This window comes from Myxine glutinosa, chromosome 6, assembly GCF_964187855.1.
Source record: "Myxine glutinosa chromosome 6, kmMyxGlut1.1, whole genome shotgun sequence".
In the NCBI taxonomy this organism is placed as follows: Eukaryota; Metazoa; Chordata; class Myxini; order Myxiniformes; family Myxinidae; genus Myxine; species Myxine glutinosa.
The window spans coordinates 51,119,502-51,138,677 of NC_136266.1; the positions used below are offsets into that span (position 1 = coordinate 51,119,502).

At 42.4% G+C, this 19,176-nt stretch overlaps 2 protein-coding genes and 1 long non-coding RNA gene across 5 annotated transcripts in view; 1 reads left to right on the top strand and 2 right to left on the bottom strand.

Annotated features, from left to right (window-relative positions):
- The window catches only part of PC (pyruvate carboxylase), a 663,757-nt gene that overhangs the window by 484,918 nt on the left and 159,663 nt on the right, over nucleotides 1-19,176 (bottom strand). The gene's annotated exons all lie outside the window — the stretch shown is intronic.
- LOC137429770 (uncharacterized) overlaps nucleotides 1,801-19,176 on the bottom strand; it is an 86,252-nt gene continuing 68,876 nt past the window's right edge. The window contains exon 3 of the long non-coding RNA XR_010984940.2: nucleotides 1,801-2,560. This is a non-coding gene — a long non-coding RNA (uncharacterized LOC137429770). The remainder of the gene's footprint in view (nucleotides 2,561-19,176) is intronic.
- Nucleotides 12,631-19,176, top strand: part of LOC137429769 (leucine-rich repeat and fibronectin type III domain-containing protein 1-like) — a 21,927-nt gene continuing 15,381 nt past the window's right edge. The window contains exon 1 of the mRNA XM_068120000.2: nucleotides 12,631-13,037. Within this exon, the coding sequence (XP_067976101.2) occupies nucleotides 13,016-13,037 (22 nt within the window). The 5' untranslated portion in view covers nucleotides 12,631-13,015. The remainder of the gene's footprint in view (nucleotides 13,038-19,176) is intronic.

The following is a 19,176-nucleotide window of genomic DNA, read 5'->3' on the forward strand; positions in this document are numbered from 1 at the left end:
TGTGTGTGTATGTGTGTATGTGTGTGTATGTGTGTGTCTTCCATAACCCCAAAACCATGAAACCTAGCAACCCAAAGCTTTGCATACGTACTTCTCAAACTCCAAAGGAGTGCATGATTGAAAACTGTGTGTTTGGGTGTGTTAAAACACCCTTTTTGAAGAAAAATGATGGGATGCTCATCATGAAAAAAAAAGGCTTACCCCTTGATTAGCTTGCTTTCACCTCACAGAGGTCTTAAACCGCCATTTTGTTTCAGCCTGCTCAAAAATGTCTGGCCTTGGATCCATGATGACCTCTCACAGACAAATTAAAGTATATAATTAAAATCTGTGTTTGGATTTGAGAATCGGATCTCGTGGACTAAATAAATGGTGAAATGTAGAGTAAAATCAGAAAACCTCACAAAATCACTGATTCTTATACCTAATACCTAAGAGTATTTATTTAAGCAAGGTTGTCATCCCACCTTCTCCAAATTTAATCAAGAAAATGTGAAATTGCAAAAGCATTAAAATTAATTTATTCTACTGTTCGGACGATTATGTTGTGTGGAAAAGATTGAGGAATGTGCCGAAAGTGTAACTTCATTTAGTGCAACGAAAATAATTAACCAGCGGGACTGCCGCACGGCCATGCCTGGGTTTTCCATGGGGGAAATCTCTGGAATAACGAAGGCAAAATAAATTAAATTAAAGATCAAATTAAAACAACGATTACCATAATGGGAGGATTAGAATGAGTAAAGCAACGGGACAAGTGAAATCCCGATTTCAAGAAAGAATTGGAAAATATTGTTATGGCACTGATGTTCAGGTGTTCACCACAAGGGGACCTCTCGGGTTTGTCCCTACCTCCGACACCTGTAGGCCGTCAGCTGGCAAATAACTGCAGTCAGACAGGTTGCAAATGTAAAGTCACAACCATAGCCACTTGACTTAGAATTACTGGCCTGGCAGGGTTACGTTCTGCTGTTACACATTAAGATGTTCCCTTTCCGTTGGCATGGCAACATAACGAAGGGCCACACCCTAAATAACCACCTGTCCATTTAAGTACCCCCATAAACAGTCTTATCTATTGCTATACACAGGACATGGCACATCATCAATCAACCGGGAAGAAGTAGGCGATGTATGAGAAGACAGAGGGGACAGTGGAGTTTGGTATGACTCCTGGCTCACCCGATGTAGACAATGCAGGCCTGCATCGGTCACAATTATGAATGGGGGGAAAAGGGAAGGTGGCAATGAGGGCAAGGGTGGGTTGGTCTGATGGCCTAGGTGGTTGAGAGCCACCAGGTTCAGTGATTGGTACAGATGAGGAAACATGCTGGTAGTTTGCGCTCTGTGAAAAGTATTAGGCCTCATTCAGAGATACATGAAGGCAATAAACCTCTTGTTTAGACAGAGTTGAGCAGGTACGTAACCTCCCACTCAGACAAGGTCGTACACGCAGTGGTTCCACTCTGGACTCTTCAGTGGCGCCCCTTGGTGATGTCTCTTACCCTACCTCTCTCCTCCTCCCTCCCAGTCTTCCTCTCCTTCCCTCCACATCTCCCCTCTCTCCTATCACTCCACCTCTCAACCTCTCCCCCCTTCCACCTTCCACCTTTCAACCTCTCCCCCCCCCCCCCTTTCCACCTCTCCCTCCCTCCACCTCCTTCCCACCTCTCTTCCCCCTGCCTTCCCCTCCACCCTGCCTTCCTCCACCTCCCTACGTCCCTCCACCTCTCTCCCTCCCCTCTTTTAGTATTCCCGTCAGCAAAGCGACTGGGTGGTATTTTCTAGTATAATATATAAACATAATGTAATAATATGTCTGTCTATTCCTCAGAATATTCTGTTTGTTGCAAAATCTCCAGAGCAATATGCTTTAGTCGACTCCAGGTATAATTATCTGTTGGTTGTGCCTTTGTTTTTTTTTCCTCGAATAATGTCTTTTTCTTTCGCAGCCACAATAAGCAAAATGCTTATGAAAAGCAAAACATTACTTGCCCTGCTGATAAAACACAGAAATTCCATTCAGATAAGAAACAAACTGCCCCCAAGGACTCAAACTTCTGTCAATAACCAACTCAAACAAAACAATGTCCAGAAGTGCACCAGAAAACTGCTCTCTGCTGCTCTGTGATAACAAGTACCACGAGCTGCATACGAGATGCCAAGCCAACATGACCCGTCACGTCATCTCAAGTTTATCAGTTCAAAACTTCATCTTTGCATCTTCACGGTCCGCAAATAAATTGAGCAAAAGAGCAGCAACAACAAAATAAATCACAATTTAACTATGCTTATATTTTGCAGGTTAAGATATATTTATATGCACAATGTTGCAATATACGGCACTAGCACTATGCAACATTCACTGTACACAGGATGATTCACTGGACAGGTTGATGTGGCATAAAATGCAAGTTAAGATTATATTAATAGGCCTTTCACCTTCTTCCAACCCACTTTGTATGCACTTCCCATAATCAAGGCCACCAGATCATTTTCAGCCTTTGAATCATTTTCCCACTCCCATCTGTTGAAACCACCTCACAGTTTTTTCCACTCTCTGAAAGGGGCACAACATAAATAGGTAAATATGACAAAATAGTGGAACAAAAACAAAACAATCTTTAAACACATCCATATCAGATTCCATATCGGCAAAATGAGTATTGTTGGCCTCGATCTTGGTTAAGTGCATGGCGATGAGGCTTTGTGTTTCGCTACATGTGGCCACCTTGGTTGGCCACCACTTGGCCACCATGTGGCCACCATGCTACCGAGGACTACAGGCAGCATCATGTGAAAGAAATGAAAATAAATGAATAAAAAATCAGCCCGTGAATACACTCCACTGGAAGAGGATCAGTCTCTTGAACTTCTAGGCCTCACCATCATCCATGACCTCTCCTGGGCTGGCCTCCTAAAGCCAGCCGCAGACTGGTCATCCTCCGTTCATCCAAGCCTTTCCTTGGAAAGTCCGAGCTACTCAAAGTCTACAAACCCTTTGTCAGTAGCTCTGGCACTCCAGAATTTCATCTGTCTCTCTTGAATTCTGTGGAATCTAAAGCTTTCAACATTATTGGAATCTCCCATCACAACGTCGAAGTACAAGGTCTGTTGCTTTCACATCATAGGAAGGTCAATGGAAGGTCAGTGGTTTTATTACCTCCTCTGATATTAATCGCTTTGTCCTCTGACTCTCCCCAGCAATTACAGGATGCACGTGTTATTGCAGAAACCCCTTTCCGGTTGAAATTCCAAAATCCAGGCTGATTGTACAAACCTCAACCCTTTTCGATCCTCACCTCTTCCATCTATGGAACAACCTTCTCCGTGGCATTTGTTTCAAACTCAGTACTCCATAGCTTCAAGCAGGCAGTGACCACCATTTCGTGACATCCGCACATTCTGACCCAATTTTTTTTGTATACTCAGTCGAGGCTCGTGTAAGAGCTAACACATAGAACATATAATAAAGGCAGCGGCAGACAAGAGGGGGAGAGGGAGTGGGAGGCAAAACAACAGTAGAGAACAGGGACATCGGGATATCTGTGGAACGAAGAGGCTGGGCGGGTGCACGGGATAAACAAGATGGACACTACTGGGGATTGCACGAAGGAAAACGGAATTTGAAGGAGGTGGATTTAGGGTCCATTAACAGGGGTAGAAAAGATCAAGATTGTGAAAGATGGGGAAAGATAAGAGATGGTGGTGAACAGCTGTTTTAAAGACCTGGAGGGTGCAGTGGGATTGAAGAGAGTGTGGGAGTTTGTTCCAGAGGCGGGAGAAAAGAGGAATGAAAAAGTGAAGGTGAGCAGAGAGTCTTGATTTTGGCAATTTCACCAGAAGAGGGTTGCTGGCAGATCTTGTGTGAAATGCAGGAATATTTTGGGGACAGAGTACAGACAGCACGGGGGTGCAAGGCAAGAGAGGAGTCGGTAGAAGACAGAAGGACTGCCAACCTGCCTGCGGTGCGAGAGTGAAAACTACTCAAGGTTTTTCAGTTGTACAGTATACGGTACAACTTTATTCGGTAAGCTGCACTCTGCACTGACTCAACTCTGCCGGTGAAGGTTACCGAAAAAATAGCCGATATCTGCCTGTTCCGATATCAGCCCAACACTAATATACACTACATGGCCAAAAGTATGTGGCCAATCGAACATCACACCCGTATGTACATGTCAAATATCTCATTCCAGAATCATGGGCATTAATATTGAGTTGATCCCCCCCTTTGCTGCTATAACAGCCTCCACTCTTCTGGGAAGGCTTTCCACTAGATGTTGGAACATTGCTGCAGGGATTTGCTTCCATTCAGCCACAAGAGCATAAGTAAGGGCGGGCACTGATGTTGGGCGATTAGGCCTGGCTCACAGTCGGCGTTCCAATTCATCCCAAAGGTGTTCGATGGGGTTGATGTCAGGGCTCTGTATAGGCCAGTCAAGTTCTTCCACACCGATCTCGACAAACCATTTCTGGATGGACTTCGCTATATGCACAGGGGCATTGTCATGCTGAAACAGGAAAGGGTCTTCCCCAAACTGTTACCACAAAGTTGGGAGCACACAATCGTCTAGAATGTCATTGTGTGCTGTAGCATTAAGATTTCCCTTCGCTGGAACTACGGGGCCTAGCTCGAACCATGAAAAACAGCCCCAAACCATTATTCCTCCTCCACCAAACTTTACAGTTGGCACTATGCATTCGGGCAGGTAGCGTCTCCTGGCATCTGCCAAACCCAGATTCGTCCGTCGGACTGCCAGATGGTGAAGCGTGATTCATCACTCCAGAGAACGCGTTTCCACTGCTCCAGAGTTGAATGGCGGTGAGCTTTACACCACTCCAGCCGACGCTTGGCATTGCACATGGTGATCTTAGGCGTGTGTGTGGCTGCTCGGCCATGGAAACCCATTTAATGAAGTTCCCAACAAACAGTTGTTGTGCTGACGTAGCTTCCAGAGGCAGTTTGGAACTCTGCAGTGAGTGATGCAACCGAGGACAGACGATTTTTACGTGCTACGTGCTTCAGCACTCGGCGGTCCCGTTCTGTGAGCTTGTGTTGCCTACCACTTCGCGGCTGAGCTGTTGTTGCTTCTAGACATTTCCACTTCACAATAACAGCACTTACAGTTGACCGGGGCAGCTCTAGCAGGGCAGAAATTGGACGAACTGACTTGTTGGAAAGGTGGCATCCTATGACGGTGCCACGTTGAAAGTCACTGAGCTCTTCAGTACGGCCTATTCTACTGCCAATATTTGTCTATGGAGATTGCATGGCTGTGTGCTTGATTATGTATACCTGTCAGCAATGGGTGTGGCTGAAACAAAAGAATCCACTAATTAGAAGGGGTGTCCGCATACTAGTGGCCATGTAGTGTATATGTATGTATGTATGTACAGTATGTGTGTATATTTTTAGACACACACACACACACACACACACACACACACACACACACACCGTGTACTACGTGGCACGTCATTTACATTGAGTGTCTATAAATAAGAACAAGTGTTATGGCCTCCAAAATAAACGTTATAATTATTGAAATTTCAATGTACCTCTTTACGTGTAGGGAGTCTTTTCCTTTCACCAGTCCTTCAATTTTGCTTATGAGGATTATGAGCTCTCTCCTCAAACTGCTTTATTGTGCTTGTCCAAGTCCACATGAGATTGTAAATCAATAGCATCTTTATTTGCCATAGAAACGTACGTACCAGCTCTGCATATCAAATACTCGGCTTCCCATTCTTCTCGACCACTTTTTAAACACGGCAATGTTTTGTCTTTAGGTCTGCAGTGAATTTACACTTTCGTTTTGGCATTGAAAAGAAGAAAAATCGAACAAATGTATACGGTAAGGACTCAGAAAAGACACTGAATGAGCACATCACTGGGCTCTCTCACTGAGAGGTTTGACAGGAAATGTACGTGTGATGTTCGAACATGTCCATTACGACATGATGGAGTAGTACAGACTTGTACCAAGCCGTCCGGTCCAAACATCACATAATCACATTTTATCACCGTAAGAAAATGTACAAAAACGGTTTAACCATATAAATATAAGGTAGAAAGTATCCCCAATCTTAAAATTCAATTTAAAAAATCCTTAAAATTCAAATCTTAAAAATCCTTAAAATTCAAATCTTAAAAATCCTTGAAAATGCAAAATTTAAAAAACGGAAAAACCCAGACATTTGTAGATACTTAAAAATCCAACTGGACAGGCATTTAAGGACCGAAAAGGAAGACTTGTCCAGGGAAAACTGGACATATCGTATCCCTCGCCCTACCAAGGGCCATTCTAGTTGCAATATATAATAAAGTCCAATAAATGAGACTTTCAATAAATTTCAATAAACAGACGAAATGAGACCGATGTAGAAACACAAAATAACGGTGCTTTGTCCGAATGAGCATTGTATGTCAGGTGTTTTCTGTTGGCGGGGAGAGGGGCCGAGCTTGGCTTGCACCTCTGCACTTCCTTGATGGTCAACAGGAAGGAATCAAACCAATGGCATTTAAATATTTATATTCTGTATACAGAAGGGAAAGTAATATACAAGGAGTCCACAGTCTCCGTGGGACTGACTACACAAGTGTAAGGAATGGATGCACGATCCTGTGCGATCTTAAACAAGGAAATGTAAAATATATTGGGATCATCATTGCGGTCGTACACTCCAGAGTTCATTTTTGCCACAGCTCTAAACAACAATCTCTTAAATGTTTTACTATAGTCTAAATAACCGGATCTTGACCAGGTGACCCAACTTGCTCTTTAATATATGCAATTGGAATAAAATCTTACAGCTTGAAGGTCTGAGCACAATGATACAAATAAATAGTGGAGGAATCTTTCAAGCAACACAGATTGAAAATTGTTCAACAGACTGGATTTTTACCTAAGATGTGTTGCAGGTCTACAAGAGCTCCACATGGTTGTTGCTGTTGTTCTTGTTGGGGGTCGATTTTTTAAAGGTGCAACCTTTGGTCGGACAGTTGTCGGCCCCCACACACACTTGTTGCTTGACTTCATCCACCATGGCAACTAGACAAAATAATGTAGCCGCCATTTTGGTTTTTATGGTGGGCCGAAGACATCAGGCCTATAATACTCTGCTGATTATACACTGCCCGGGTTTGTTGCATCAGCTTTCCATTGGCTTAGTTTGGGTTGAATGTTACTCCCGATGAGGGATCCCGAAAAATCGATGTCGAATATAGAGTTAATCTTTTTAATTAAATGTGTTTTTCGCCAATTCCGCTGTTCATCTTTTGAAAATGCTTTAAATGCGTGTTTCCCAATCGGCCAATTACCGGATTTTGTCACAAGTTGTGATGACAGTGCGGTCATTCTTGTTCCCCCCAGAAGTCAGCAAATTCACGCCATCTTGAACGTCAAAACAAGCATCAATCCCACAGTTCTCTTCTTGCTTTGTCTCTCTATTTTCCTTGGAACTCTTTGTCGATTCCTTCCCCCACCTTTGCAGTCTTTACATGCATTCTACATTCACTTGTTACTCAATCATGAAACTACTCACTCAAATGTAAAAGCAACTGCCAAGTTAGCCCATCTACCCACACAGCGGGAAACGGAGTTTTAAAATCGCAAATATCTGTGTGTCTGGTTGTCTAGGCCATAACTTTACCATTTGAGCTTTTGTCATCAAATCTTCAGCAAACCTTTAATATGAGAATTGAGGAAGGAGAGGAAGGGGGTTCATTTATATGCTGGTGGGTGAATGTGGCGTTCATCACGTTTCTGAGTTAACTGTGATGCCGATCAAGAAGAAGAAGAAGCTGTACTACCAACTTCATACACTTCCGGAATTGTTTGATGTATTTGTATTCAAATGTCTGGTGATTGTTTTGTATTTATTTATGCGAATGTGTACTTGTATATAACTGTCATTAATTTAAAAAGGCCTCGGCACTATCGAGCGATTTGTATTTTTTTTAACTCCAAAAAAAAATCTTTTATTTCATAATTTTCTTCTTTTTTTGCCTAAAACACTCCCAGGCACTCACTGATGAACCACTGAAAGTTTGACGAAGATTCGTTCAGCCAACTCTGAGAAAAATGGCGACACAGACAGACAGACAGACAGACATCTCTCTTATAAAGTAGATTGAGCTTTAGTGCGTCTGTCCAGGCCATAATGTTTTTCCATTTGGCATTTGCCGAAATGCATTTGAGCATATTTGTCATGAAATTTTCAACAAACTTTTATTTTAAGAATATGGTGAACACTAATTAATAGAAAGAAAAAAAATGCAGCTGTTGGTTTTGTAAAGTTTAGTTAGCGTACAAAGCGGACGCAGACTGGTTTTGCATTTTGGTATGCTTTCTGGTCACCTCCGTCACCAAAGGTGGATGGCGGTTATGTTTTCACCTCTGTCTGTCTGTCTGTGAACGGGATATCTAAAAAGTTGTGGACGGATTCAAACGAAATTTGGCAGAGAGGTCGTGTATGTGACAAGGACGAAATTATTACATTTTGGTGAAGATCCAGATTCGGATCCGGCGAGTGGAATATTTTAAGTGATTCTTCACCATTGAGTGATAAGGCTAAAACCGATACAAAGCACGATATCTCAAAAGGTTATGGACGAGTTAAGGGTGTAGTACTGGTGAACAGGTGATTTTTTTTTTTTTCCGTTTAGAATTAGATACGGTTTGGATTCATACGTATTGTATAAACTCATTCAGTATTTCCTTTAAAATATCTAATGTTATCTTTACACGCAATTTACAAGAAATATAATATTTTGCATGAAATTTGTTATAACTTTAATTTGCATCATTCTTTGGGGCTGAAATTTGGACAGGATATTCAGAATATCACTTCCTTTAAAATGATGAAGGCTTTTGTTTATAGGAGTAGCCATTGTGGATTTATTGAAGGACAACCAAGTTTTATCTGGTAATTGGCATAATTAGCTAATTAGTGAACATTTGACATAATTTCACAAAATCCTCTCATCAGGTAGTAGAGTAACACATGTATAATACATGTACCAAGTTTTGTGTGAAAAGAATGATAGGTGACATAGAAGATTGAAGTAGAAATGTGTTCTTTGTTTTTCCTTGTTTTTTATTGACGGTCTAATTTATGCAAATTATATGCATGCAATATGACAAAGAAGCGTTGAAACTGGTCTGAGTTAAAGCCAAGATTATATCTTTCAAGAAAAACTGAAAATTAGATATTAACTTGACTTTGTTTTTGTGTAAAGGCCTCTCAAAGGTACCTATGTAGTTTTCTCAATTTTTCACCAGTACTACACCCTTAAGACGAAACATGGGGATGAGTTCGCTAGGTGACAAGAGCAAGCCGATTAGATTTTGGTTCAGATCCGAATCCAGATCCGGCCTATCATTGGGATACAAAACAAACTGTTCAGCCTGGCGGAGGTGTGCTCTCTACCGAATATCGTTCTAGATCCATTCTGTCATCACAGTTTTTAATACTAGAGTGGATTTACAACAAAGAAAAATACCTGTTGCTTTGAGTAAACAGAGAAATTTTCCAATTGTCACATGGTGATATCCCTCATTTCCTTTCACAAACCATTTAATGGCTTGCCCCAATGCCTTTTGGACAGCTTGCAGTGAGCGAGAACGTGAATGGCTAATAACCTTTACATTATTTATCTGACCTTTTGCAGGTGAACAAGGCTTGAGGGTAAATACTGCTCTCAAGTGGGGAAACGATCAACCAGATGCCTCCGCGCTAATGAGGTTATGCAGAGGCAAGTGACTGACACCGTATAACCAATCTTCAACCAGCATTCCCCAAGAAGAGCAAAACAGGAATCATAGCGGCGTAAACCAAGATAATTGGAAAGCGAGATTGCTTATTGGTTATGCAAAATTAAAAAGGGGGTATGCTGCATCATGTTGCTCGTAATAATAGTAAAACGGCATTGGCTTTAATCAACACTCTTTGGTAATATGTTTTCTGTGCTTTTCCAGCTGAATTCATTCCACCTGTTCCACGGGACTTACCGGAGGTCCAAGTCTCGGCAATTAGCTGGAAACACGGGCCATGCATCACAGTTGCTGTTTCTAGAATGTACCGAGAGGAGGATTAATTTCATTCAAGATGAAACTTTAATTCAGTGACCGAGAGTGGCATTTAGCAAACCATCAATTGAAATCGGCTGGTCCTTCGTGGTTGAAGATGGATGTTTCACGCGAAACATGACAGTTTGTCGTCAGTGCAGATGCTGCTGCTCACATCACAAAGTGACCACATTCTACAGTAGCAAGTGGTGTAACTCATTGATGGGGAGTGTCCAAGACCAGAGCACTTCCTACCCGCAGGCACTGCAGGAATAATAAAATTGTACAGGGTGCCGGTGGGGTACCTTGCCCCTTCTTCACAAAAGACACCTGAATCTCCAATGGCCACAAACGATCCTCCAGACCTGGTCCTCCCTCCGGACAGGTCCTCCAGGCAGACAGGTCCTCCAGACAGGTCCTCCAGGCAGACAGGTCCTCCAGGCAGACAGGTCCTCCAGTTCTAACGTCCTTCCGATGGATGGTGAACACATCGATGCGTCGCACTGTTTGTGCAATACCACCTTGACAACTCATAGCTGCGTCGATATTCCAACACAGGCTGGACAGTTCCCACTTCTTGACAATGACAGCTCAGATGATACCTCTGGGCAATCCAGCAAGTCAAACGACGAATACCAGTACTCGTCCCTGTTAAAGCGAGCGTCGGTCGCCATTGACGAACAAGATAAATAATGGATTGTATCAACTAAAAGTTTACGAGAGTACGTTTACCACCGTAGGTGCCAATGTGGTAAACGTACTCTCTAACTTTTAGTTGATAAAATCCATTGTTTCACAAAATGTTTGCAGTGCAGACTTGACTTGCATCGCACAGACTTAATCACATGCAGAAAAAATAAATTGGCAGGTTTCCATTGAAAGGATGGCCTTGCGAGTTCGTTTTACTTGCAAGGCATTCATCAAGCACTCCCATCTATTATGCATCAGTCATATATTAAACTCAACCCCATCTCATGTATGGCTAAATACAGTGAGGTATTAATAATTCATAGTAACCACGATGAGATATCACCCTGTAAAGTGTGCATATTCACAAAGGCCTTTTACAAGACCCTGTGAGGGTCTGTGAATGGTCACAATAGCGGCCCATACCGATTGACTCACTTTAATAACAAGTGGACCTATTGGGTGCTTCCCTTTGTGGGATGATGGAGTAAATTTTATTGCCAATTATCAGCAAAGCTTGCGGCGTACTACTGACATATAGTATTGCACTTATTTCTGCTCCTCCTTCTCCTCCTCCTCTTAGCCCTCTCTCCCACTCTTTCTACTCCATATTAAATTTTAGCAATGCCTTCACAACAAAAACATGTTGAACTAGAAAGTTCATGGCCACCTCACCTCATGCAATGTTAAAGTATATAATTAAATTGAAATTAAATAATGATTGTAACGGTCGAACAAAAAAATTCCGAGCATGACTTTTTTTTTGCCTGTTGTTTGTGACCTTTATAACGTCATGAAAACCAGTAAGTTTCCTGTTTGGAATGATTTTCAGTTGTTGTCTGACTGCCAGGCAGGCAGATAGTAAAAAAATATTATCTCGCTCCTCTCTGTGCATGTGTGATCGGCACACATTTAGAGCCAAAGTACCGCTAAACTACAGGTTTGTTTTCCGATTTGAGGCAAGGATCGGTGCAAGATTCGACCACAACATGAGCGTTAGAATTATATTGCATTCATAAATCTCTCCACCACATCCCACAACCACATTTTATCTTTTACTCTCCTCAGATCTCCTGTCGACTCAAATTAATCTTTACCGAATGTATGAGTGCATCTTAACTATTTAAAGGCAAAACACGGAATTTGACTGGAAAATGAGAGATCATGCTGGATTGAGACAAATATAATCGACCATGACCCAAAGAACCAGTTCAAAGACCACTGGGAATGCCAGGATGCAATAGAAGGACAACCTAATGGACCATTGAAGAAGGGCTATGGACCAGTTCAAGGGATGGAATTCCCGGGTGATGATGTGCACAGCCAAACAATCCCAGAGTGCATAGCCTCCACTCAACCATAACCCCTTCATCCATTTGTGCATCGCACACATACTTTCAGGCTATGTGACTCGCAAAATCCTTAATGCAGGATGCGCTTTTAACCCCTTGTCTCCCCGTTTTATAAATGGAACTATATTCTGCATGCCCTTTGCTTAATATACATCATATTCCATTTTCTCTCTGATACCTCAAAGCAAACTCCATGCCCCACTCCCCTCTGCCCCCTCCCAATCCCTCTCCCACCCTCCCCATCCCCCCCACACCCCCCAAACCACTCTTACCAATTCTCATTGCTCTCTCAAAATCATAGTTTCCTTGAAATTATACACATACAATATAATATAATGCAACATAATATAACATAATATATGTATATTATACCATATATATATATATATACCCATATGCATGAGTCTCCTTTGTCTATCTACCTTTGGCTCGTTCCTAGACAGTACCATCCCACTTCTCTCCAACCCTCCCTCCATCCCTTACGTTCTTACTCGCTCCAACCCCATCGTGTGGCGCACACATTCCAGGGTGACCGCACGTTTATCAACGACTCTTTTCTTGGCCACTCGGCGCACATCACTGTCTCTGGTATTTGTGGGGGTGGGTCATGGTAAGAGGGAAGGATCGGGGGACCCGATGTAGTGCGACTGCAGAGCATCCAGCCATGGACACCGGTGAATCGGCACCGTCGGTTCAGAACGCTCCACGAGCCTAACCTCGTTAGGGGATTCAATCCACAACACGCCGTGGAAGGACTTCGGCGGGTCGAGATTGCATTCACCGCAATCATCTGGTGGAGGAAGATTACCAGAACAAAAAAATAAATAAACAAATATACTACATGCGGAGTCCAAGCCGTGGCGAGTCCGATTCCTGCTGGTGAACCATTGGACTGCCAAGCCGATGACCGATGGACACGTAAAAGGTAACAAGCTTTTCTTGCTTTTAACCACACTGTACACACGTGTGGCCGGGTGGGTGGGGTGGGATATGGCAATGGGATTGACGCGGGAAGATTTATGTAGTCAATGCATTTATGTGGTGCAAAACTGTGTACATGAGTGGGAATGGAAGCACGGAGGGCAAAGAGGATGAAGGGAGATGCTTTGCATGGCTCCTGCTGATACTTTCAGGAGCCAAATTAAATTATGCACATTCAAATTATATTCAATAAAATGCATGTTCTGATCCGATGTGTCAAATTTGAACTGTGGTGTTAAAAAACAGACAAAAAAAAAAAAGACATTTAAGCTAAAATAAATTATACCGCAACATTTGAGGATGCTCGATCATTAATTAGTGCAACCTGGTTGTTGGCTTAACGGTTAAGATGGCTGGCTTGAGATCTTAGGATCTTGAGTTCAAGCGCATGTCGTTCCATTGAATTAACACCGGTGGGTCGACTCAGCCCGTCAACCTTCCGAGGTCGGAAAAACGAGTACCAGGTAGCTGGCAAAGGGGGCATTGCATGCAGCGCAGACACCTGCTGCATACGAATAAATAAATAAAAAATTAATTAGTGCACCATGTGGAATGGGCCTTCCGTGGAGAATGCCTCGGCAAGCCGGATCGTGAATGAGGGAGGGAGACTGGCACGGATCGAAGGAACAACAGCGTTAAAATTCCAAACTGATCCGTTTTTGCTGTACAGATAATCTCCGATGGATTTTCTTGCGTTCACCACCGGTAAATAATCCAATTTTCATTAACAACCAAAGTATGTCAAATGAAAAATCGACAGAATTTATTTGACCGACATCATTGCTTGCATAAATTAATACAACAACTTGTTCCTTTTGTTAACGAACGATGTATCAACATACAATCTTTGACGTCACAAAATGTGTGCTTCTAAACCTTAGGGCTGAAAATTTCTCAGAAACACCGACATTGTACCTGCATTCATCTCCGATCATGGTTGGCGCGCTCTCATCGTCTCCGTCCAATTTCAATGTCCGAAACGGATGTAAGGGACAAAATTAAAATGTACATTTCATCCTTCCATATAAAGTGTGACATTTCGCCAAATTTTATAAACACGTCACCTTGCACTAGCCGAGACCAACGGTCTCGGATGAAGTCGCATGCATTAACCAGATTGGTTTTAAAGACATTTCCCAGATGTCCTTTTTCATTATACGGAAGTCGTGGCTCAAGGACCAACTAAACACCAGGTGGCGGGAAGTTGACAGAATGACAGAAGGGCAGGGGTGGACAAGCAGACAAAAAAGGCACAAACACGTCCATGTACGAGAAGGGGAGTGACAGGGAGGAAAAAGGGTTCGGGGGTTCGCTGGACTCCAAGAGATCGAGAGCGGGTATACATGAAAGCACGAGGTGGTGATGGGCAGCAGCGGCCGAGAGGATGGAGGGAAGATCATGAGATAAAGTAGAGCAATCATGTGTAACGGAAAAGGCAATTTAATGCTGACCAGATATCAAAGGTATGATCATGCCATCATGGCCTTCAAACAGGAAATCACCACTATTTTTCCACCCTTTTCATCAGGAGATGGGTCAAGATGGAAATACTAATGAATATACTTAGAGTCTATGAAAGGCAGCAATACCGAGTATTGAAATATACATCTTGTAAGAAGGCTTAGCTCATAACAAGTCTCGATTGCGTACCAAAGACGGTTAATCAGATCACACATGCATGGCTAGAAGGCACGACCAGGCTGCTGGCGCTGACCATCCATCAGGGGCAACGCGGTGCTTTGGTGGCTCGGTGCGTGGGTGGTTTCCCATTATTGGAAGCAATGCTACAGCATATGCAGCAGAGATAGCTCTATGCAATAACATAAACTACATCGACAACAAATAAACTACAAACAAAAATAATGGGATATAAAGCATGGTTTACCTGAGATGCATTTTGTGGACAGACCACAGAGATACCTGCTATTGTTTGTTTCAAGAACTTGTTTTTCTATTTTCAATATAGGCCTACTTAGAGCCCGGTGTTGGCTTAGCGGTTAGGGTGCCGGCTTGGGATCCTAGGATACTGGGCTCGAATCCCGGTCGATCGCTACATTAACGCCAGGTGGGTTGACTCAGCCTGTCATCCTTCCGAGGTCACCAAATTGAGTACCAGCTCACTGGTAATTCCCTGTGTGTCGCAAAATGTGACTAACAGGGTTGGCGGCAGGAAGGGCATCCGACCATAAAACATTGCTTCAAAAGGGGGACCATGGTGCCCGAAAAAGGCCAACCCCTGGTCTGCGGGGAAAAATGGCCTCCAAAGGTGGTTCCTACTCTAAGCAGGTTGAAATTAACTGCTTTAACATCAACCATAAAAAGACAATATCAATAATATAGGTTGCTAAAAAGCATCGTGCATTCACCCTAACCTCGAACCAGCATGACATCAAACAGTAAACGAAGGATACAATGAGTGCCGCATGAAAAAGCAAATATAATTATTATACAATGAAGCCATTTCGTATTATCACAACCTATTTTCAATTCATAGTGTGATGTGTCCCTCAGAGCAAGCACCCCCGCCGTCTCCCCCACACCCCCACTCCCCCAACCCCACCAATAAATAAATCACTTTATTCTTAGATCGAGGACCAGCAATTAACACCCTTTCAAAATATGGCAGGATATTCAGGAAAAACGAACTTGGAAACCTCACGGGATTCGAGCAATGGACATGTAGACAGTGTTATGATTTGATGTTTGAGTACGAGTGTAATTATATATTTCTTTCGTAGTTTTTCTGAAGGCTGAAGATTTTGCAGAATTCATGGAATGCAAATGCGAAATCAATGTTCAATTGCCGATGGTATTAGGGACATCAACACTGAGGATTCACAGGTATTACCAGAAGGACCTGGACATGGAAGATGGAGATCCAAATTGGCGAGGAAGGCAAAATGAGCGCACAAAACCAGCCGGAAATTCATGGCGGAGCGAGGAAGTGTCGAGGGTTGAAGGTAACACCTCTGATCCATCGTCATTGGCATGGTTAGGGGATGAAGGACGGATGGCTGGGTGCACTTGCAATTGAGCTTTCGACCATAAGTGAGGAGGAGGTATAAGGGAGTGCCAGTTTACTGCAGACTCAGTTTATTCGTGCTTCTGACCGAGCCAGAGAAGACCTTTCGAACTATTCCATGGCAGGACTGGATGTGAGCACAATGCCCCCTGGTGGTAGACTCTGATCCGAGTCTATACTGAGAGACCACCCCAAGTTGCTCATTCAACAAAGCTGAAAGCAAAATTAATTTAATTCATTGCAAAATCGCACACCAGGATGTTGAGATAAGAGGAAGCTTCGGTAATCCTTGTTATCCTCTGCACTGCTTCAAGTAGTTCCAGGAGTCAATCTGATGAGACACTAAAATAAATTCCATTCATTGCAAACTCGCACACCAGGACGTTGAGATAACAAGAGGCTCCAGTCATCCTTATTATCCCCGGCAGAGCTTCGAGTAGTTCCAGGAGTTAATCCAATTTTGGAGGCCTTAGAAAAGTTGGCAGCTATATAGCACGATGCTACAAATAATGTTTTTAATAACAAATTCCCTCGTCTCAACAGATCAAAAAAATTGAAAGCTTTCATAATATTATTGATTAATGGTTCAGGAATCATCCACTGTTGTTGCATTTTGGTACACGTGTGTTTTTGTTGTTGTTCGTTTTTTTTACATTTCCAAATGTGAAAATGAGTGGAGAAACCTACATCGAGTTCATTGATGTCACAGGCAATGGACAAAAGTAACACACAAAACTTTCTCGATTATAAACATTTTGGAACTTGCTGGAACCAGTGAATGAAAGGGCAACTGTTAGCAAACAATCTGAACCGCAAATGTAGAGAAAGTCATCCGTAGTTTGCAGTACAACGTGGTTCCACAGGCACAGCACGCACATACAATAATTTGGAGACATGAAGTAGCATTTAGGAAATGTTGAAGCAGAAGCAGCGTGTGCGATAAAAACCTCAGCAGAAAAAAATTCATGCACACGTCACATGAATTAGCAAAAAGCACCAGAAATATTACCTGTTGCGCAGTTTCCGCTGCAAAACAACACATTGCCACTTATTGTTATAAAATGTTTGGATTCAAAAACTCACAAGATACGAGTGGAACATCCTCCCCCAGTAATGTGATTTGGCTCGATCTATCTGGTAATCCAATTGGTTGATAAAATAGTTTTCGCATCCACCACAAACACAATTTTCACTCGAGCGACAGCAAAAAAACAATTTTGGCAATCGTTTTCCACATAAAGTCGGAGGGAGAAAAAAAACCACAAGAAAACCTTTTGGTTACCACTTTCCCAAAAAATCGGCAAAATAAATTCTCCGCCACCAAACGTGCGCGGAATTGTTATCGCGAACACCCAATCTACCTCCCACGGGGCTTGTACGCTTTACCACCATGGTGGTGCGCACTTGCGAAACAGCGGCACATTATTGACTGAAAAGTGACATAAATCAAATCAAGATTGGAAAGGTAGAGTCTAAAACAAAAAAGTGAGTTGGAAGGAAAGCAGCGAGGCCACAGAAACGAGTGAACAAAGAAGCAACGGTTACAGCTGCTGGGGCTGCAGCACAGGCACAAAGATGGGGCAGTTCCATATTGAACCAAACCACACCCACACACCTATGCATATACTGTACTCACAACACACACCCTTTCTGATCATCCAAAATACAGCCTTTTCATCTCTGTCACATCACAGCCTCCACTTTCTGTTTGATCTGCCATCCTTGCTATCTCAGCCAATTACCAACACAGTCGCAGCACCTGCACATGACCTCCTCGACCTTTCTTTTCACAGATGAGAGTTCTCCGGTGGAGCAAAATACCTGTGGAAAACACATGGCTCCACACCAGTGCAATCTGAAAGACTAAGTTTCAACATGACAGTATTCACTTACAATGAGTCCATGCCGAATATTATACGAAAAACACTCAGGATGGCTCTCGCGAGGCCAAAGGAATGCAGGAAAATGAGGAATCCTTTTTAACTGCAGACTATGCAAATTTTTCAGAGATTTTCTAAAGCCTTTCTTTTATTGGAACCATACAAGGCCTTTTCAAGGCAATAACTGATATACATATAATCAGAAGTTAACCAACCACATGGGCGTGTGTATATACACACATACATTATATATATACGTATATATATACGTATATATATATATATATATATATATATATATATATATATATATATATATATATATATATATATATATATATATATATACTAGCTTGGCTTGGCTCGCTACGCTCGCCTCACCACGCATCGTTACTGAGGAACGGGCTTATTTTAACTGAGGGTAATGACTGTACCTGAATTGCTATGTTGTCATGATTTACAGCAATCATAATACAAACAATTATTTTGCACAAAGTTATTTGTAGTGTTTGTGATATTACATTTTTATAAGCAATTTAGGTTGAAAAAAATATATAAAATTCAAAAAAGACCCCTCAGCACATACATACGGGAGGGGTAGGTGCAGACTGGAAGTTTGGGACGATTACACCTCACCACCACGTAATTCAAAACACCTCACCACCACGTAATTCAAAACACCTCACCACCAAGTAAATCAAAACACCTCACCACCAAGTAATTCAAAACACCTCACCACCATGTAAATCAAAACACCTCACCCCCACATAATTTAAAACACCTCACCACCAAGTAATTTAAAACACCTCACCCCCACCAAATGTAAAACACCTCACCACCACGTAATCCAAAACACCTAACCCCCATGTAATTCAAAACACCTTACCACCATGTAAATCAAAACACCTCACCACCACGTAATTCAAAACACCTCACCACCACGTAATTCAAAACACCTCACCACCACATAATTTAAAACACCTCACCACCACGTAATTCAAAACACCTCACCACCACGTAATTTTAAAAACCTCACCACCAAGTAATTAAAAACACCTCATCACCAAGTAATTCAAAACACCTCATCACCACATAATTCAAAACACCTCACCATCACGTAATTCAAAACACCTCACCACCACGTGATTTAAAAACACCTCACCACCACGTGATTTAAAAAC